We start from the raw sequence: 22,595 nt of genomic DNA, 5'->3' as shown, positions 1-22,595 counted from the left end.
CTCGAGCCCTTCATCTTCCCGGAGCCCCCTATGTTATTTAAAATGCAGGTGAAGGACTTTTAGATAACCAGAAGTACAAATTTAGGTAACTAGATTGTGACTTCTCATGTCTGAATTTTAGTCTTCATAAAAATTTAAATGCTATCTTGAAATAGAATAAATGGAATAAATATATAAGAGAAATCTAAGAATCTTTAGCAAAAGTATACTTTTTTTGTAGTGAAGGTGTATATGGAAATTAGCTTGTGAGTCTGATTTTCAGCATACGTTGATATATTAAATTTTTAATTGGTTGGATAATTCACTTTAGTAATTAATTTTTAGTAACTTTTTATGCTTTTCAAGAAATATTTAATGAGCATCTACCATGGGTTAGGCACTGATAGATACCAGAGACACCAGGATGGATGAGAAACTGTCCTCTTTTCATGGAGATCATAGTTCAGTAGAAGAGACATGTAATACATATATTCAGTAAAGAATTACAGGTAACAGATTTGGAAATACAGTAGGTCAGAAGCAGCAGTGGCCAGTTCTGCCTTACTGGCAATGGGCAGTGGTAAGGTGGAGCATATATAAGCAGCTTACAATTCTAGTTTTGATTAAATTTGAGAAAAAAAAAGTCTTCTCTGTTATAATGAAATCTTGTCAGCATTTGTTTCTAGGACTTTAAAAATTATTTTGTTTCCTATCTTTCTAGAAATTAGGAAGCAAATAATAGAAGCTGACCCAGGACTTGGTGTGAGAAAAAATTTTAACTTAAAACCATAATTTAAATATTTTACTAGTTATAGAAATATTAAATATCTACCTCTGACGCAAGGTGCTCTATGTATAAAATATTGGCAATTTGTCCTCTTCCCAATGATCTTAAAAATATGTGCTTACAAAAACAAAACAAGCAACCTACCAATTATATTGACACTGTTGATCTTTTTATTTGCAGAATCAGGGGCAAGCCATGGAGAATCAAGGGGACTCCTTGAAGGGAGGCTGAGGTGGCAGCTGGGAAGCTGATGGGAAGGGAAATCATTTGGGCAATAGCATTACAAGTGGGCACACCCAGAGGCCAGCAGGTGCAGTGTGTGTGCCTGGTCCTTCCACCCCGGCAGTGCTCACCATAGGGAAAGGGGAGGCCAAGCTAGCAGAGCTTTGCTGCATCCTCCCCAGCCCCACTCACCCTACTCGCTTGGCAACTGGGCATTTATAGAATTTGTTTGAAGAGTGTATTCTGCAAATTTAATGAAAAAATAAAAAAGTATTAATTTGAAGCATGATACAGTGGAAATAATGGTAATAATGCTATTGGTGATATGAGAAATATTTTGAATGGGAAGGTATAAATCATATTTGTGCTGATAATGAAAAGTTAAAATTGAAGAACATTTAGGCTTATTTCTTTTGAACACTTTGATTGTATCAGATAATGCATACTTAAACTAGAGGAGTAGGCCGGGCTTTGTGGCTCATGCCTATAATCCTAGCACTTTGGGAGGCCAAGGTGGGTGGATTGCCCCAGCCCAGGAGTTCGAGACCAGCCAGGGCAACATGGCAAAATCCTGTCTCGACAAAAAATACAAGTATTAGCTAGACATGGTAGCATGCGCCTGTAGTCCCAGCTACTTAGGACTCAGGAGGCTGAGGTGGGAGGATCACCTGAGCCCTGGGAGATTGACGCTGCAGTGAACTGTGATCGTGCCACTGCACTCCAGTCTGGGCGGCAGAGTGAGACCTCGTCTCAAAACAAACAAAATCCCCCAAAAACAAAACCTGGAGGAATATGAAGATATGTATGGAACTTGTGTGGCTCTTTTGAAGAGAAAATCTGGGCATTTCTGAGGACTTTGTGGGTTGATGGCACTGGGTCTTTCACGTATCTTGCTTTCACTGGCTGTCTCTTTCCTTGATGGTGATTACTTATACTGTTCTATAATTGTGGCTATGATCTGTCTCTTTTCTTCTTGTTCCCAAGTAAACATAAGAAAGAGGAAAGGAAGCCAAATGATTTTTCTAAGATTATATGCTAATAGGGGGAGCAAGATGGAGATAAATGGGTTTTTGAAGTTGTGCAGTTTTTGAAAAGGCATTTGTTTAATGTGGAATTAATGTAGTTATGGGAGATGCAAGTGGGATTGGGTTGGACCACGGGGAAGTATAGGATTGGATTGTCAACCTTAAATAATGGAAATATGATTAAGTAGAGTTAATTTGAGTCCAGAGCTTGAGGATGGCCACCTGGGTGCATAGATTGACATTGCCCTGAATATACACTCCAATTAGCAGCAGTTACAAGCGGGTTTTTAAGGAAAAAAGAAGGGACTGTTTCTAAGATTTTACCAAGAATTTACATCAAAATAACATAAGCTATTGATTGTCTAAATCTTGTTCTTTGTATCACAAACTCCAAGAACATGAAGATAATGGGGGAGGCAGCTAGCCAGGCACAAAATGCTCTTAAACAGTTTTCCCCAGGCATGGGAGGATCCATAACTGAAGTCCCATGTGCACATCTCTCTGGGCCTGATAGATTTTGTGGACCTCACAGAGCTCAGACTGCTCTGAGCTATTTTTCTTAGGATTCTAGATGATCTCCCAATAAAGGGAAATAAAAGGGTCAAGAGGAGGTACTGGAACAGTTCTTCCTACAGGACCACCAGTGGTAGGGTGGCTTAGGCTTTCCCAGGGTGCTATTTCAGAACAAGATGTTTTAGGGGGAGAGCTGGTATATGTAGCCTTTAGGTTCCCATATTTCATCTTGACCAGAGTGACCAGTCAAAATAAGTGGTATTTCAGACTCTTGTTGCAGATGTACCTTCCTTTATTTTTTGTGTTTTTAGTTGTGCTTTGATGTTAATCTGCTTCACTGCTCATTCCTCCTCTGAGCATTCCTTCCAGCCTTGGATCTAGAGCATGGCAAAATTATAATGGCATTTTTATCAATGGTGTTTATTAAGATTTCCACATGTAAAATAATCTTTATTCTTAATATATCTTAATCTGTGGTACAGTGAGGAAGTGATCACAAATACGTTTACTAAGATTTCAACATTTAAAAATAATCTTTTTTCTTGATGTATCTTAGTCCATGGTTCAGTGAGAAAGTGGTCACAACTGAAAACATAACTAAGAGGCGCCAGTGAATTTGGATGAAAGACACAAATAACTTATTCAGATTATTGTAAGGAAAAAAGAGCATTTGCTGTCTGAATTCGTTATACTAGAAATGAAAGCCATCAGGAACTGAAGCATGAAGCAGCTTCGGGGTGGGCTATTCAGTCTCTTTTGGGCTAAAAGGTCTCTTGTGGTGACTGCTTTGCTCTGCATCTCAGGTGCTGTTTCCTTCTCTGTACCAGCTACTTTTCTCTGCTTACTGGTAGTTTTTGCTTCCTCATTTTTTCAGCTTGCCTTTGGTCATCATTGCCTATTAAGCTCTTTATTGCATGGTGCTTCGTCTTTAGCTCCCATTGCAAGTTGATCCATTCTCTAAGTTTCTCTTAGTTCATTCCCACAGAGAAGGGCTGGTTGAATAAATTATACTAATACTTTAGGGTGCTGTAAAGCTGTGGAAAAGGTTGAGGTGGACCCACTGGGGTACTGGAGAAACTGCACTCAGTGACATCACTTTGGCAGCTTGGAAACTGGCCACCATAGCTTGAGTATTTGCCACATGGAAATCTGCAGATGCCACAAACAGGGCCCATTGCCTCTGCCTCTTCCCCCAGAAATGGTTGTTAACCTTTAGGGGCACTGCCGGGCAGATCTATAGGTGTTAACCTATACAGTCTCCATGATGTACTGTTAAGTGAAAAAGAGGTGTCGATTTTAGAATGATTCTAGTTTTTGAATAAAATGGGAGATTAAATATTTGTGGGTGTTCATGAATACATGCAGATTCTTGAATAGTGTGGAGAATATTTTTGGCAGCTAACAGTGATTGCTTCTAGAAAGTGGGGGCTTAGGTTTGGAGTGGGGAGTGTGTGTGCAGATCAGGGTTCAGTTTTAGACATTGTCTATATTTTATTGTGAACATTAATAGCCAATGCAATTCTTACATAATCATAATAATGTCAATAGCATTTACTTCAGTTTCAAGTATTATGATGAGGTGTGTAGGGAAGGAAACATAATCCCTAACGTTGAAGATGTCAAAATCAAATGAATTCACTTTTCTCATATACCATCAAGGTCACAGCCATGTCCCTTTTTATTTTACGTCATGTCAGACTGACTTTTCTCACTCTGCTAATTGCTTGTCTTCAGATTTCTAATAGCCCCCTTACACTCTTTTTGATGTCTTTATATGTAAGCTTTTACTGTATCACTACTATACCCATGATCTTTGTGTTGCCTAGAATCCACTCTCTTCTAAGACACCTTATGTTTCCTATTCTAATGTAGACAGGTTGCTCTCTATGCAGCTACACAGTTGGCATTTGGAAATGTCTAATTTTGGCCTGCGGCAATGTTACGGATCCTGTTTTTGCCTCTCTTTCTTATTTTGTGTAAAAGAATTATTCTGACTCTTGCTAAAAAGGGAAAGTGGACTTTATTCAGGACCATTGCAGTTGGTATCAAGACTGTTAAAACAGTGGAGAGGTCAGGCTCAACTCTGCACGCAGCAAGGACAAGTGGAGATGGATAGCCAATGGGCAGAGCAAGAAGGTCAGTGATGGAAAATCACTAAGAGGAGAGACATCAAGTGTAGGGGGATTCTGGCTAAACCGACATAACAGGATTCTTGCTGAAGACAGGCCAGGGTGATCAGATATCAAGGGTGGGGGATGAGGAATCTGTTCAGATATCTAGGATGATGAGATTTCATGGAGAGTGGGGGGATTCTTGCTAAACTGAGTTAGCAGGATTCTTGCTACAGCTGGGCTAGGCAGGCTGAAGATAGGACAAGGCTGAGGTAGAGGCTGAGGTAGTCAAGAAGAGGGCTTAAAGGAGCCTGCCCAAAGTTTGGTCAAGGAGCGTCTTTGTCAGTTCTTCCTGTTGCTGTTTTGTTTTTCTGTAGTATACTCTCAAATTCTTTTTCAAAGAGACATTTAGGCAGTAAACTTTGAATCCTGTGTTTTCATGCTGCTGTAACAGCACATGACTTACCACAAACTTGGTGGCTTAAACAACACAGATGTATCATTTAATGGGTTCTGGAGGTCAGAAGTCTGAAATCAAGTTTCTCTGGGCCAGAGTCAGCAGGGCTGGTTCCTTCTGGAGCCACTAGGGGAAAATCCATTTCCTTGCCTTTTCTTGCTTCTAAAGGCTGCCTGCTTTCCTTAGCTGGTGATGTCTTGCTTCCACCATCACACTGCCTCCTCCTTCCTTTAATCTTCTTGCTTCCTGTTCAGAAGGATTCTTGTGACCACACTGGACCCACTTGCATGATGCAGGGCAATCTCTGAACTCAAGATCCTTAGCTGAATTACATCTATAATCACTTTTGCAATTATGAGGCAACATTTACAGATTCCAGGGGTTAGGATGTGGACATTCCTGGCAGGGCAGAAGGTCAGTCTTCAGCTTACCACACCTTGTAATATCTAAAAATCTTTTTATTTTTCCTCAGGTTGGTATAGAATTCCAAGTTCATGATAATTTTTTGCTCTTAACTTTGGAAATAGTGTTTCATTATCTTCTAGCTGATTAGAACTTTGGCACCAGTCTAATTCTTATTCCTTGGTATATGGCTTGAGAAATTTTCCCCCTCTCAACTTCTGAGATCTTTTGCTTTAGTTGAATGTTACACCTGGCTTAAGCTGAGCGTAAACTTAATTTATTAGTGTCCAGTTAAGTGTAATTAATGTCCATAGGCATGCCTCTAACAGGGATGTTACTTTTGCAAAATGGTTGCAAATTGTAGATTTTACCCATTTAAGAGAAAGGGAGAAACAATGAAGGGAAGAAGGAAGGAGTAAATAAAACAGAATGGAAAAATTTGTAGTGCCATCTTACAGTACTTGTAGTACATATTGTTTCATGAGACATTTGTTTTACTTGTATGTGTGTGTGGTTTGTTAAAAATGTCCAAAACCACTACTTTAGCATGTATTTTGCTTCCTGTCTGAAACGGGCTGAAACAGAGGCTACAATTTTCACATTAAGAATTATTATTAAAAATTACATTAAGATATAAAATGTATTTGAGGAGAGGAGCATTTCTGGTTAGCTTTAATGTTTTAAATAAACATTTTTTTGTTGCTCTGTGACAAGTTTTATTTTTAATAAGAAATAAGAAAGTGGCTAATATCGAGACACAAGATGAAGGCACATTATGAAGCTGCTTCTTTCAAGCCGCTGTTTGTTAGCGGATGGAATGCTGGTGTAGGCTGGTGTGCCTCATAGTTGGGATGTAGCCTGAAAGCCGTGTTTTCACCCTCAACAATGATCAGCTTTGTTTGAAAATATATAGTCTGTGTAACCACAGCAAGGTTTTTTTCTCCCTTAGAAGAAGACAGAATGCATCTCAAACTTTTTCTTCTTGTGCTTGTTTCACAGATAGTTTAAAGTAGAGCTGCCTCTGCCTTTCTTTGTTTTAGTTAGTTGCAGAATGTGTGAGGTACCGCTTGGCAGCACTCTTGGTGTGTTCGAGAACTATAAAATAATAATGAAATCTTGGAATAGATAAGTTACTCTATGAGGACTGAAGCTGTTGTTAACTCCCAAGGCCAGACTGATTATCTCACAAAGGGTAAAGTACTTTTAAAATTGATGTTGTTTATATTTTTAACGTTCATCTGTCAAAATGTACTCTAGGAAAAATGGTCTGCTGTAAATTTTATTTTATTGGAAATGAACTTTAGTAACTTTGTATGAATTTTTCATTGTAATTTGGTGCTAATTTAGTGACATTAAGATACAATACCTGCTTTTAAAGCATATAATTCAGGAGGGTACTGGATTCTTAGAAGTTCTTGGCAGATTAAATGGAAAAACAGGTCATCTTAGAATTGTATAGTTGTCAATTTTTAAAATGCTTCTTAAAAATGTGTAGTTGTCATTTTCTTCTATAAATTGTGCTGAGATATTTTCCTGTATACTTGAGTATTTCCTACACACTTGAGTATCCAAGTATCTTCTGATCCTTATTGTTTAAAATGTGCCTCTTTTACTTTGAAACTTTGTTACATTAGATAAAAAATCATAAAAATAATTTGATTTAATTTGGCTTGGATAATGTAGTTTTTTTTTTTTTTAAACAAACATCCTGGTGAAATGAGAGGACTGATATTTAAAGTAGTTAATCTAAGCGGGTGCGGTGGCTCACTCCTGTAATCTCAGCACTTTGGGAGGCTGAGGTGGGTGGATCACCTGAGGTCAAGAGCTTGAGACCAGCCTGGCCAACATGGTGAAACCTCATCTCTACTAAAAATACAAAAATTAGGCGGGTGGCTCACACCTGTAGTCCCAGCTACTCGGGAGGCTGAGGCAGGAGAGTTGCTTGAACCTGGGAGGTGGAAGTTGCAGTGAGCTGAGATCATACCACTGCACTCCAGCCTGGGCAACAGAGTGAGACTCGGTCTCAAAAAGAAAAAAAGAAAAAAAATAAAGTAGTTGATCTACATATTTCTGCACATGATCTACATATTTTTAATAATAGGAACTTTTTCTTCAGCTACAATTATTTTAACACTCATTACTCTTTAATTACTGTAATATTTTGGCAACAAGTGGTATTGTATTTCAAACCACATTTTTCCAAATAAACTTTTATTTATGGATTTGTCATGCAAGGAGAGCATAAACATGTGGTGTGAATTTTTGGGATAATGTCCTGATTAAATTTTTATTTGATAATGATGTGACGTAAGTACCAACCAACACAGCTGCCGTTGTTTATAGGTGCCTGGAACTTTGTTCACATGTGCACACAGACACAAGACAGCTGTTGATAATCGTTTGCAGTCACTGTTTTGGGGCACACGGTTGGTTCTTTCAACAGAATTTCTAAATAAGTAATCAGAATGAAACCAAAGGAAGTATTCTAGTGTAATTCTTAATAAACTTCAGACCAGATAGTATGAGCCATAATTTAACTATAGCAAACCCTACATAAGGATACTGCTTCTTACTGTTTGCCTTGCAATGCAGATTTTAAAATAATGTCTCTAAACTGAATATTGGCTAAGATTAACATTTTCATTTAGTTTCCTCAGAGAAACAGATTTGGCTATATTTTCTAAAATGCGTTTGGCTTTAAATTCACTCTCCTTTTAGAAAACATACATTAATACTATAAAATTTTCTCCCCATGGGGTAACTCAGGGATAAGACATTTCTAAGGGAGTTTAAAGATTGAGAATTTATTTATTTGATTTAGAGTTAACTGTTCTGATCACTTTAAAGCACATCATACTTCTCCCAAAAAATCAGGATGCAATTTCGTCCAATTCCAATAAGAAGTCCAGTATTTCTGGAAGTCTCTATAGACCGACAGTGATCTATGTAAAGCTTTATATTTTATAGTTTGCCACAATGACATTTTCTTGGGATATGTTGCGTCTTCACCTCTCAACCCCAGTCCTTGCCTTTACACTTTTAAACTTTTCATTGTTATGTTGGAAATATACTTGTGATGCCTAGGACTGGTAGCAGGATTAAGGGACTGGTATAAAAGACATTCCAATAAAGCATTCATCTATTGAATTTGGCCTGATTACTAAAGAAATTCATGTTTTGCAGTTCTGATAATAGAAATGGAGTTTCACAAGTAGTCAGATTCTCTTAATTTGAATTTAATTTCTTTTTTTTTTTTTTTTTTTTTTTGTTGAGACAGGGTCTTACTCTGTCACCCAGGCTGGAGTGCAGTGGCACGATCTCAGCTCACTGCAACCTCTGCCTCCCGGCCTCAAGCGATTCTCCTGCTTCAGCCTCCCGACTAAGCTGGGACCACAGGCAAGCACCACTATGCCCAGCTAATTTGTGTATTTTTAGTAGAGACTAGGTTTCACCATGTTGGCCAGGCTGGTCTCAAACTCCTGGCCTCAAGTGATCTGCCTGCCATGGGATTACAGGAGTGAGCCACCACACCCAGCTTGATTTTAATTTCTGTTAATTTGCTTTCCCTATGCTTTGGTAGATGTGTATCATGTTTTAAAATTGGACAGCAGAAGAGGGAAAAAGGAACTGACAAAGGCTTGTAAGTCTAAAATAGGGTAGTGAATATGTATATCATTGAGTTGATTATCTCAGACTTCTGTTTGCATTAATTCATGGTGAAAATCTGAACAACTCATCTGTATTTTTATTTTATTGAATCATTCTGTTTAGTTATTCACACATCCCCCAAAGGAAAGCATATTCACATTTTGTAGTTTAACTGGGAAAAGCAGTAACACAAACATTTTTTTCCCAAATAAGCTTTTACAAATTTACAACTTCCCACTCTGTTGTTTTTACTATTATAAACAACCTTGCGCTTGTTTGATGATCTCATTGGCATAAATCTGTAGAAGCAGTAGTGCTGGGTAAGGATATGTCTGTTTTCAGATTTTTTTTACACATATTATCAAATTACTTTCCAGAAAGATTTTATACATTTATATGTTTATCTTCATTATAAGGAACTGCAATGTCACCATTGTTGTCAACATTGAGTATTATCAGTGCATTTTTTGGTTAGTCTGAATAGGTGCAAAGTGATATTTTGAAACTTGTATTTCTTTAGTTACTAATGAAGTTGATTTTTTTTTCTATGTCTTGGTTTTTCAGTTTAGATTTTATTTTTATCAGACCTATATTTGGCTTAAAGATTCAGCAATCTGTAAGTCTTATTTTGAAAATAGCAGACTCCTGTATTTTTCACTGCCTGCTCCATAGAAGTAAGCACTCTCCACTGCCCTGGCTGATTCTTTTCCTGTGTGCCTTCATTGCGCTAGGTAACATGCCAGTATTGCTGCTTCATGCATCTTCCGTTTTTGGCATTTCTATTGGTTTCCTGCTTTGGAGAATGAGGGTTTGGTTTTCCACCCTGTAGCCGGCTCTGCTACACACATGCATGTCCCTTCAACTTTCAGGGATTTGACTTCCTTTACTCAGCTCCCTTGTTTTTAACCCTCCTTAGGAACCACCATTTGCTTTGAGGAGGGGATTTCAAGAATCCCTATAGTTGCTATTTTAGTGGGGTTTTAGGGGAAATGGAGGTAAAAGCATATGTTCCATCTGCCATCGGTAACTGGAAGTCCTTTTTCATGTCTTTAGTCATCATTTTTATAAAATAGTAATTAAGATTGTGGGCTGTGGAGTCAAGACTGTCTGGATTTGAAAACTGTCTTTGCTGTTTATTAGCTTTATGCCTGTGGACAAGTTGCGTAAAATCTCTAAGCCTCTTTTTTATCGCGGTGTAGGATTCATAATGATGCCTACCTTAGAGTGTCATGTGGTAAGGCAGGGTAAAGTGCTTATTAGCACAGTATTTGCTGCCTGGCAGTATCTTACTATCTGCCAGGCACTTAATAAGAATGCAGTATAGTTGTTACAGTTGTTACTGCTGTTGCTACTTTTAGGAATTTCTTGCTCATAACCTTTGACTAATTTTCTCTTAGAATGCTTTTTTTTTTTTTGGTAAGAGAAGCCTTTTATATAGTCTGTTATTCATCTTTTAAAAAAACTTATGGTATATATTCATACTATTTCATGTTATGATCTCGACTTTTGTTGTCAGATTTATGTTTTTGAAAGTCTCCTAATGTTAATAAGGATGAAGGGTGTGTGTGTGTGTGTGTGTGTGTGTGTGTCTGTGTGTGTGTCCACACACATATGTATGATAAAACTGGAGTCCTAGAGACCGGTTAGGAGATTGTTATAGCAGTTGAGGCTGTTGATAAAGGGAACTAAAAGGCTAAACAAAGACATATTTGTATCATGTAAAATAAATATTGTATCTTGTGCTAGTTTATTTTGTGGAGATCCAAGTTCCTTTACTTTTTAAAAGCCGTTTTGAATGTTTGTCTCTTCTACCCAAGTGGGCTTCATCTGAAAACTTAGAGCTTTCAGTTTCAGTTTCTATTTAACATCAATTTCTGTGAAATTTTAGATCCAAAATTGATTCATGAAGGATAAGATTTATCATGTCCTAAGTTTATGCCTTAATGAACTTGCTTTTTTATTGAATATTACATGTATTGCTATTACAAAGTTGTAGTTACAAATACTTAACTCATCCTTTTATTTGATTTTGTTGATTTGTCATTTTAGGCAGTATTTATTTTTTGTTTTATTATGTCTTAGTTTCATAATTAATTAACTTTACGATTCTTTCAATAACAATTCATCTAAATTTGATGTCTTCTCCACAGATTCAGACCAGGATGTAGCACTCAAACTTGCCCAGGAGCGAGCTGAAATAGTTGCTAAATATGACAGAGTAAGTATCCATATTTAACACTTTGGGTGAGTTTTATTAGAAAAACCATATAAATAGAAATGGATTTGCTTTTTGGAGGGCTTAAATTCCAGAAGCAGTTTGTTTAACTTCATGGGGACGTAGAGATCATCTTCTCTGACTTCATCTCCTGTCTTTCTTCATCCTTTTCTCCACTTCAGTCGGTTGCTGTTCCTCCAGCACACCAGGCTTGCTCCTGCCTCAGGGCCTTTGCACTGGCTGTTTCCTCTACCTGGGACACTTGTGTCCCAGATATTCTCATGCCTCATTGCCTCACATCTTTCAGATCTTTGCCCAGATGCTTTCGTCTTACTGAGATCTTCTCTGACCTCCCACCTCCCTGTTTAATGCCCCTGATTCTACCCTCAGCACTCTGTACACCTGCCGAGACTCTACATTCTAGGCAGGAATTTCTTTTGTTTGATTTACTTTTGTATCCTAAATGCCTAGGACATTACCTGATTCACACTAGGCACTCAATAAATACTTGACTAAGTTAAGTATATGGAATTACATATCCGTTGCGTTCATAATTTACATCTGCTATTATAAATTTACCATGGATCGTAGATTTTGAATTTATATAAGTGTGTATAATTTCCATTAACGTTTTATCCTTATGTTGGTATGGAATCTGTTTTTTGATATTATAGAAAATCACAATTATTGACAGTTGACATACCTCTTTATACCTTACCTCCTGAGGTCTATAATGAGTCCTAGCAGTGATTTATAAATGTCATGTTTTGTATTTGTATCACTTGCTTGTAATTATGTATCTGTTCCTTCTGATTATTTGTGAGGATAACAGGAGATTAAATCATAGAAAGCCACCTGCACTGTGTCCTGCTTCCATGAGGCATACAGGTGATGCTCAGCTTAGCAGTTATGTTCCCAGAGTTCATTTTTGGAACATCAAACACAGTTTCCTTCATTGTGATGAGGTTTTATTGTAGTCCATGAAAAACTCAGTTAACTTATTTAATTGCTTCACTAATTTAAAACCAGTGTCACTCTCATTCATTCCTGCTTGTGTGCATTTTTTTCCCCACACAATTAACACAGGCCAGGCATCGTGCTGGGCCTTGGGGATTCATAGACAGGAGTGGCAGCAGCCCTTGCCTACAGGATGCTCGCAGTGTACTGAGAGGAGAACACACAAGCAGACAGATGGAGGTGTCCACAAGACAGTTGGGAGTTTGAGTGTAAAATTTGAGGGATTGATATAGATAGTTATATTTGGGGTTTCTTCACTGATCAGTGTTAGTTAATAGCCTAAGAGTAAATGATACCTAGATTAAGAAGAGCAGCGGGCTGTGGACCGAACTTTGGGCACACCATCAATGACGAGTTACCCATGAAAAAGCCATTAGAAGAGTTGATGGGGCATGAGGAGACCATGAGAGGACAACGTCACAGGAGTTGGGAAGAGGGAGCGAGCGACACTGACAAGTACGCTTCAGAGATCGTTAGATGAGGCCTGAAGAGCGTGCAGCAGGTCTGACTGCTGGAAGGTCATTTTTGACTTTGGCAAGAGTAGTTTCAGGCTGGCATAGCTGTGAAGTAAAGAAATAGACGAGGAGCTTCTCTGCCTGCTTCTCTAAGGAGTTTGCATAAAAAGGCAAAAAAGAAAAATCTCTTTCTCTGAGACGTGTTTGGTCTAGAACTGTAGGGTTCGTCAGTTTCTTCTGGAGTGGCTTTCTCATCCCCATCGCTCTTCTTTCCTCATTAGCTTCCCCAAGGAACCCTGGCCTGATCCTGGCTCAGCTCCGCGTCAGCTGCTGCTGACACACAGCGTCTTCCAGAGTCATAACTAGGAAATAGTGTTTATCTTGCCAAAAATAGTTGGGTTTAAAGGGGAAAAAAAAATGTTAAGGCTCATAATGCCTCACTTCCAGCTCTTATTTTTAGTAATACATTAAAAATAGCTCTTATTTCTTCATCCTTTTATTTTAAAAAATTATTCAGTTTTATAAACTCTGATTAACACCTTTTTTTGTGCCTTATTTTAGGGACGAGAAGGTGCAGAGATTGAACCTTGGGAAGATGCTGATTACCTTGTTTACAAAGTCACAGATAGATTTGGCTTTTTACAGTAAGTCACATAGATTGAAAGCTTGCTTTTTAGATTATAATGTTTCTGTGGTCACCTATTATATTGATTTTCTTTATTTTTAATATAATTGCTGTGAATAAGGAATAGTCTTACAATGTGCGTTTTGGTACTAAATTCCTGGGTTTCTTTTAACAACTCTGTGATTAAAATTTAACTGTTTAAGATATAATTTTTAATATTTTTTGCAATTTAGTAAGAACATTAAGTGCAGTACGTGAGTTATATTAATAATTCAACAGAGTTAAATGCAAATGGATAATTTGTATTTTAAAAATAATTATAAAACATTTCATTCTGTACCAGTGCATTTTAAAAATAAATAGCAATTCGAACTTTAGTGTTATACAGCCTGAAAATTAGCCTTGTAAAGAAATGCCATTCATCTTCCTTATAGTTATAAATGTATTCATAATATTGCTTCTCAAAATTAATTCCATTCATCCTGAATATGTTATATAAAGAGAGAGGTCTAGATCACATAAAGTAAAGCAGTTAAAATAATTTGGATCCTTAAAAACATCCTTCACATGATATGAATCTGTCTGTTCTGGTTCTGGTATTGTTTAATCAGTTTCCTACAGGCTAGAGACTTCTATTCATCTTTATACTTTAGTTCCATGCAATTTAAGGATTAACTAAATTTTCATTCAACTGTGCTCTTTTCCAATTTCGTTTATTATAAATAGGAAAAAAAGCCAGGACTTTTTATTTTATAATACATGATTAAATTTTGAAGGAAAAACATTCGTTTTTTGTATAGTTCACAGTAATGTACAGTCCTTTGACCTTATTTTCTCCTTTTCTTTTTTTCTGAGTCTAGAATTTATTTTGCTGTATTATGTTTTTCTGAGAGTAAAACCAACCAACCAACAGACAGAAACAGTTCCCAGAGTTGGAGAATATGTGCTCTTCTTGTGGCTTTGCTGTTCTCTGGTCATGTAGCCATTTTGTGCTTCATTTTTAAAACAGGAATTAGTTTACATACTTTTTTTATGTATCTTCAGGTGTATTTGAGGCTTTGAAAAAGTAAAATATAAGAATACTTTATAAAGTTCTGGACAAATATTAAGTGTTATTATACCTAATGACATTAGCTATCTGAAATGTTCTTCTGAGTAGTTATAATCAGAAGACTGTTTTGTTTTTGTAGAGACAGGTCTTGCCCTGTTTCTCAAACTCCTGGCCTTAAGCAATCCTCCCACCTCTATAATCAGAAGCCTTTGAACTTCACTAGAATAGCAGCAATATTTAACTATGATGGAAATACTGTTTTTAAATTAAACTTCCACCCCTACTTTTTTAAAAAATCAAACTTGGCTACGCACGTGACAAGAAATGATTGCATATTTGTGTGGGTTAGTGTGCAGATCTGGGGTATGAAGGACAATTTAACCATTAAGACTGTTAACACCAGTGGGTTCCAAACTTGCCTGCACATTAGAATCAGCTGGGAAACGGTTTAAATAGATTTCCTTGTCTTTCCTAGATTTTGATTCAAAAGATAGGAGGCACCTCAGCTGATTTTGACCTTCCCAAGTGTTTCTGGTGGGAATGAACCACTGTACCAGATTTTTTATTTTTATTTTTTAAATCATAAGATGGTCCAAATATGGTATAAAATACATAGGGAAACCTGTGCATTCCAAAATGGATCTATTAATTACCTAAATTTTCTTTTCTTATTGCTTAAAACAACATGAGCGGGGCCCTAGAAACAAGAGGTACTTTTTTTTAAACTGGCAAATGCTGTATTTGGCTTTTTAGCATTATGGATTCCAATGTAAAATTTTAAGTGCACAAATACATTATTAACATTTAAACACACCCTTGTGATCACACATACACAGTCCATTGATTTGGGGGAATTGAAAACATACCATCAAGTTAAAATGAATTTTAAGAAAAACCTACATTCACAAATCTGAAAGGTATACAAAACTGAAATTGTAAAATAATGAATATAGGTGCCAGCTAAATTTCATGAAATATGCCTGCAAATGTGGATCCAGTGATTTGTCCACACTTGTGATAGTTGGGTGGGAAGACATTCCCCAGTGAAAGCATCCAGTCTCTCTGACTCTTGTCTATTGAGAAGCATTTCTAGGTATAAAACCATGTTTGAACTATTACAGCCATCAAATAAGTGATTCTGACCCAGGAGCCTAGTCTGTATTTGGCAATCTGAATATTGCAATCAGTTCTTTTGTATTTGTTTTTTCACTGTCTGTGCTAAGGTCCATTTGGCTCTAGTGGGGAAAAAGTGCAAATATTTATTGTGCACTTACTGTGTGCTGAGCACTGTTCTGTGCTCTTTACATGGAATAACTCAGTTATTCCCCTGAAAAGCTCTTTGGGGTAGGTACTGTTTTTGTCTTCCTCTTTTTAGGCGATGAAACCGAAGCACAGAGGTCAAGTAACTTGCCGACGTTGTATTGACAGTGAGCGTCAGCTCTAGGGTGTGGACCTTGGCAGTCTTCCTGCAGAACTTGCATTCTGAACTGCTACAGTATGCTGCCTGTTGCTGCTTTCTTGTATTTTAAATAAGAGAAATACAGAACAAGTGCTTTGAAATGCCTAGAAAGAAAGTTAAAGGGGGAAAACGAGGACATAAAGAGAAGGATACTGTTTGAAATGAACACTGCTATTGAGATACGTACTAAGATAGCTAAGCTCACCGCTTTTTAAAAAATAAAGTAGATTGGTACTCATTCTCATACTTTTTATCACACTAATTTTATTTACTCCATGATGTGGTCCTAAAACAGACAACACAGATGAACATAATGAAGCATAGAAATGGATATTAGGGTAATGTCAAGCCTTAATAAATTTCACCAAAATCAGTGATTTTTAGTACAATGAGTAGTTTAAGTAAAACATTTTCTCCAGACATTGTTACTAGTGGTTTTTATTGCTTGTCACCACAGACCGGAGTTTTATGCACTATTGAATAAAATCATTTGGTGTAAGCATGTAGATATTATTCCCTGTCACACCTTGATCAAAAGAGCATTTTTTTCTACTTAGTTCTTTGTAATTTTTGATTCATTCTGCAATGAAATTGGGTTTTAAGTGTCAATGTTAATACAATAAAATGGCAAAAATAACTTTGCAACCTTTGTTGCCTGAGTTTATATCTAATTACAGTTTTAGAAACTTAAATTACCTGTTATTATATGTGGAGTGACAGTAATTAACAAATATAGAACAACTTGGTTTTGGAATAGATTACACAATAAATATGAAAGCTGTTGCCAAACCAACTGAGCTCTGCCAGATGAGCAACCTCTTTGTTTAGTACTCAGCAGTGAGGCATTCTCCCCAGTGTGTGCCATGATGGAGTTAAAGCTGGAGAATAGAGAAACAGAGCTTGTTTAAGGAAGAAGTTGGAGAACTTTAACATTTTAATCAAAAATAGTCACTGCTAGTCTACTTAACAAAGAATGTTTGGTATTTGGATAATGATAGATAATGTATTTAGGTCACAAGTTATTAATAGAAGAATTAGAAGGAAGTCATACCAGAAATAAGATAAAATTAATACCAAGCTTCAGATTTTCAGCTACTTATCAAAATGTGTATATTTATAAAAGCAGACTCTCTGTAGTTTACTGTGACTGTATAAAATGACTGTATATGATATGCAGAATAAAGGTGGGTTTGTTTTTAAAGAGTATCATTGGCCGGGCGCGGTGGCTTACGCCTGTAATGCCAGCACTTTGGGAGGCCCAGGCGGGCGGATCACGAGATCAGGAGTTCAAGACCAGCCTGGCCAACATGGTGAAACCCCATCTCTACTAAAAATACAAAAAATTAGCCAGGCGTGGTGGCGTGCTCCTATAATCCCAGCTACTTGGCAGGCTGAGGCAGGAGAATCACTTGAACCCAGGAGATGGAGGTTACGGTGAGCGGAGATCGCGCCGTTGCACTCCAGCCTGGGTGACAGAGCAAGACTCTGTCTAAAAAAAAAATTGAAAAAAAATATAAATAATATATATGTATATAATATAATAATATATGATATAATATATAATATATATTTTATATATAATAAAAATATTATATATATAATTTTGATTACAAAGGCTTGGGAACTCTTTCTACCAATCCTATAAATTTTGACTGGCTTAAATTTAAACTTAGATAAAATTTACTTTAAAAACAAAAATAAAATTTAGTCAATATAGTCAACTTATTAATTTTAACAAGTTAACTTTTAAGTTTCCAAATGAAAGTTCATCTTATAGTTAACATAAATACTCCACCTAGCTGTTGAGAGGTTATAGGCACATAAACTCCGATTAGTAATACTTTCAAAGTTTAAGAGTAGATGAACAATGTATCCAGTTAAGGTCAGTCTCTTTCCAGAGATGGCTGTCTTATGGTTTTCCCTTACTGTATTTCTGTGAGATATAGGTACTTGCTATCAGCTTGGTGTTTTCTTAAAGCAGCCTTTAGGTGCTCTTAAGTCCTTGTTCTCTAAAGCAGGGTTTGGCAAACATTTTCTCTAAAGAGCCAGATATGAAGGATCTTTGGCTTTGTAGGTCATACGGTCTTTGTCACAACTGCTTAACCCTGCTGTTGCAGCATGAAAACAACCAGAGACAATACATTCATGGCAGAGTGTGACAGCGTTCCATTAAAACTTTACAAAAATGCACAGTGGGCCAGATTTGGCCTATGCACCATAGTTTGCTGACCTAAAGGAATTCTCTGCATTCACCCAGATTGTGGTCCTTCTTTCTTCTCCTCCATTTGAAGGATATTTAGGAGGCAAGGTAAGGATGCATCCATGCCTGCAGGCATGTGTTCATCCTCCTGTTCATATCTTCATTCAGCACCATTTACTGAGCTCTTCCAGCATGCCAACTTACGTATTCTGGGCATTACAGGGAGCTCTTGGTAAGCAGCAGCAGTGTCATCCTCAGAAGGGTGTGAAATTTAAGCATATGCCAGCACAGAGACTTGAGGGGGAAAAGCTCTGTGGAGATTGGTATGCACACAGCAGATTCTCCATGAAAAGTTTTAGATATGGAGAAATCATGCCAGAACATCTGTATAGGAAAGCTGAACCACATATTTACTCTGTCATCCATCTATGAGGTCTGAAGACTTTTTTATTTGTAACCAGTTTCGTTTCTTCTTGAGAATCGTTTTCTCAACCTCCGTCCCTTTTCTTCATATACTCCTGCATGATCTGAGATCTTGTCTGTATGAAGTTGAACCCACTGAATTAGTGCTAAACGTCTCTCGACTGAGTGAAAATGTTAGTTGTATTATCTGTGAAATGAGAGATTTGGACTCTCTAAGATCTCTTTTGGCGGTTATTCTTTTTTGTTAGTTTTGTGGCTGTAGTAATTGTTCACCTAAGGACTCCTCAGAGTAGAAAAAGGGTGCCTTTGAAAATACCGTACTGGTGAATACCGCTCTATCGTGCTCTTCAAGATGATATATTATTTGATCTCAAGAGAAACTAAGGCAAGAATATAAACATAGTGTTGCCAAAACAGTACTACTGAGAAAGCTACTCAAAGTGCATAACTTTGTTTATGGATAGCATGTGGTTTTTATATTACTGACAGTTAATACAAGAATCTCAGAATATTTTATATTAGAGGTGATATCACAAATATACTGTGTCAGAAATGAACTTGATCTTTTAGTGTATATTTAAAAAATAATCTCTTGAAATTTTGACAGTGAAGCATTCTTATTTATGTATTTATTTTGAGATGGAATTTTGCTCTTCTTGCCCAGGGTGGAGTGCAATGGCGCGGTCTCAGCTCACTGCAACCTCCACCTCCCGGGTTCAAGCGATTCTCCTGTGTCAGCCTCCCAGGTTGCTGGGATTACAGGCACCTGCCACCACACCCGTTTAATTTTTGTGTTTTTAGCAGGGACAGGGTTTCACCATGTTGGGCAGTCTGGTTTTCAACTCCTGACCTCAGGTGATCCACCTGCCTCAGCCTCCCAAAGTGTTGGGATTACAGGCGTGAGCCACCGCACCCAGCCAAGCATTCTTTGTTGTACTGAATAAAGTTTTCTCTTTAAATTCACAAGTCTGTTGGAGGCAGTTTTTTCCTTATGCTATTTTTTTAAACAATCATTGATTATAGACCATAGTTTGAACCAAGAGTGGAGGTGGTGGTCTAAAGCAGAGGGTGGCAAGCTGGGGCCTGTGGAGCAGATCCAGCTCACCACCTATTTTTGTGAAAGTTTCGTGGGAACAGAGCCACACTTGATTTACGTAGTGTCTGTGGTTGCTTTTGTACTACAACATCAGAGCTATCGTTGTGAAAAAGATGGTATGGCCCAGAAAGCCTCAAATACTTACCGTTTAAATATTTATCTTGCGAGAAGAAGTTTGCTCACTCCTAGTCTGGAGCAGTGCTGTCCAGTGGACCTTTCTGCAGTGATGGAAATGTTCTATATCTGTACCGTTCAATATGGTGGCTTCTAGCTACGTGACATTCATGCACTTGAACTGTGCCTAGTGAGACTAACTCAGTGTTAAACTAAATTAAATTTTAATGTTAATTAGATGCTTTTTATTAATAAATGTGGCTTGTGGCTACTGGTGACAGTGCAGGGCTGGATTTTGAAGATAGGTGGCCCTGTGGTTCTAGAGTAGCTATCATTTCATATTGAATTCAGTGAATGGAAGCCTATGTAACTCTTGTGATGACAAATAAATATTTTATGTCATATGTATCTATAAGTATATAAGCTTTTAAAAGTTTGTTTTGATTGTAACAACTTCATATAATACTGTTTTTCCTCTGCAGTGAGGAGGAGCTCCCAGATCATAATGCGGCTGTGGAACGGGTAAGTCCTGCTCTTGATGTATTTACAGTTACTGGTGAATTGCCTTTATTAGAAGAATAACATTGACCACCTTTGTGATTTTAAGTGCCATATTATATGGAAATGGTACAGTCATTGTTAGATTTTGGACCTCATTATGCCACTGTAAGATAATAATTAATGGTGAAATAATATTAGGAGATTTTAGGAGATTCTGATAGGTAGTTGACAGACTTCATTCTAGACTGGCAGGTCCTGAGCTAGGCGTGCTTCAGAACAGAGAGGCTTTGAGAGCACAGCTGCCCAGCTCCCACCTCAGTCTGTGAAATCAGCGTCTCTGGGTAGGTAATTTTTAAAGGCTTCACAAGTGATTCTCATGTACCCTGTGGCAAATAAAGCAGCATTCTAAGACCAGCAGTTCTTTGAAATGTGACTGTTCCAGGAGATTTTAGTAAATTTCTTACAACAACCAAAATCGTTTTCTGTGGGTCAGTATTTTAGTATTTTAAGTACTTAGAGAAGTGTTACATAGTAAACTTGTCAACATTTAAAAATCTTTCCTCGTTATACATAGCAAGGAACTGGCTCCACACCCAGGCATGCGTTTGAAGTAGTGACGGAATGTTTTAAGGTTGTCCGAAATCTCCCTTCTCCTCCCTACTGTTTCTGTACCAGAAAATGAACTGTAGAATGAAAGTGGGGGTATTGACTGGGATTATTATCAGTTCATGTATGTTTGATGAGGACAAGGGGCTGAATTTCAGGTAATGAAGGTGAAATTGGAATTGGAATTTGAAAAATATTTTAGAAAATCTTCCTGGGATCAAACTTTTCTGAAAATCAAAACTGTAGCAAAACTTTAAGATGTAGATGAAATTGCCATTTTATGTATATAGAGAACCCTATAGGCAGACCTGCAGTTGAATTCTCTTGTGACTGTCTGGTTCTCTCTTAGTATCATAACCTAGAGGTTTCAGCAAATGAATATCTTTGTTTTAATATCTACATAATTGAATAGCAACTATGTATCAAGCACTGGCCTAGTTCTGCATAGAATGCTAGGATTAAATAAGACATAGTTTCTGCCTTGGAGAAGCTCACATCCAGTGACTACAGGTAGGAGACGACTGGTGGCCTGGTGGGGCCATGGTATATGTGAAATGCAGTGGTAGTGCAGGTGGAGGGGAAAGGCAGATTCTTTGTAGCTGAGGAAGGACTGAGAAGGAAATAGTGAGTAATAGTGAGAAGTTGGTAAATGCTGCCCCTGTGAAGTTTGTGGCAGTCCACCTTGAATGGGAATGTAAGGATTTGTTCCCACACTCTGACTATGATCTCTCTTTTGGGCTGAATTAATGTAATGGATTCTTTGTAAAACTAAATATATTGACATAAAGACTGGCAGAGATTGTCCCTTCAAGTGTTACAGTGTCTTTTATTTGAGAAATCAGAAAGAGTTGGAAGATATCTTTAACAAAAGATATCCACATTTGGCAAAATAAAAATCTGGCAGTCCAGTATTGACTTCTCTCTCCAACATTCCCCTCCCCCTTTTGTAATTTCCTGATCCAGAAAGTTTGAAAGTCTTCAGACTGGTGATTTAAATGATTCAATAAATGGGGCGGTGAAGAAAAGAAGAAATATCAGATACAGGAGGATGCATGCTTGAGGAATATTGTTTTTCAAAATTTTTTATTAGTTTTTTAAGAGAGGTGCCTATACAGTAAATGCCCTCTTAATGCAGTTAGGCTTATAATTAATTGATTGTTTTCTCCAGAAAGTTTAATTTAATGGGGAATCACTAAAAAATGATCTATGCGTACCTTAGTAATTTATTTTAAAATAAGATATAACTTTATATTCACTTGTCTTTTATTTGGGGGTGGGGACAGGATTCAGAGGCTGTTGATTGGGTTTCCCTAAGGCCTTTTGTACGGAAACTGCACTCATATTGCATGACTTGCCTTTTACAGTTTTGGTTTCTTTAAAGTGGAATGAGAACTTAGCCACATGCAAAACAGCCTAAGGCTGGAAGCCTCTTAGTTTATCAGGATTTCCCCCAAGTTCTTCAGGTTTGAGTTAAGTTCTTGTGTTCTGTGGTGACTGCCTAGTCCTAGTAGCCAAGTTTTACCATTTCCAGGAAATGAATTTTAAAAAGTTTACATTTTTAAAATGGAATAAAGTCTAGAAATGATAGGCTTGCTGGTCTGCAGTCTTTATAGAGCGTACACTTGAAGCATGCTCTTATTTCCATCGGGGAAGACTTGTACACTAGTGCATAGTTGGGTAATCACAGCT

The 22,595-nt window shown here is 37.4% G+C and overlaps 1 protein-coding gene across 2 annotated transcripts in view; it reads left to right on the top strand.

Annotated features, from left to right (window-relative positions):
* USP6NL (USP6 N-terminal like) overlaps positions 1–22,595 on the top strand; it is a 140,239-nt gene that overhangs the window by 55,228 nt on the left and 62,416 nt on the right. Inside the window, exons 1-4 of one of the 2 annotated variants that reach the window (XM_034929937.3) lie at positions 6,427–6,688; positions 11,295–11,362; positions 13,393–13,475; positions 20,282–20,321. In XM_034929937.3, coding sequence (XP_034785828.1) covers positions 6,634–6,688; positions 11,295–11,362; positions 13,393–13,475; positions 20,282–20,321 — 246 coding nt within the window. In that variant the 5' untranslated portion in view covers positions 6,427–6,633. Of the gene's footprint in view, positions 1–6,426; positions 6,689–11,294; positions 11,363–13,392; positions 13,476–20,281; positions 20,322–22,595 lie in introns of those variants that run through there. The other variant, XM_055092406.1, reaches the window with a different exon arrangement.

This window comes from Pan paniscus, chromosome 8 (genome assembly GCF_029289425.2).
Source record: "Pan paniscus chromosome 8, NHGRI_mPanPan1-v2.0_pri, whole genome shotgun sequence".
In the NCBI taxonomy this organism is placed as follows: Eukaryota; Metazoa; Chordata; class Mammalia; order Primates; family Hominidae; genus Pan; species Pan paniscus.
The sequence above is the reverse complement of the archived record's forward strand: the minus strand, read 5'-3'. Positions and strand labels throughout refer to the sequence as shown.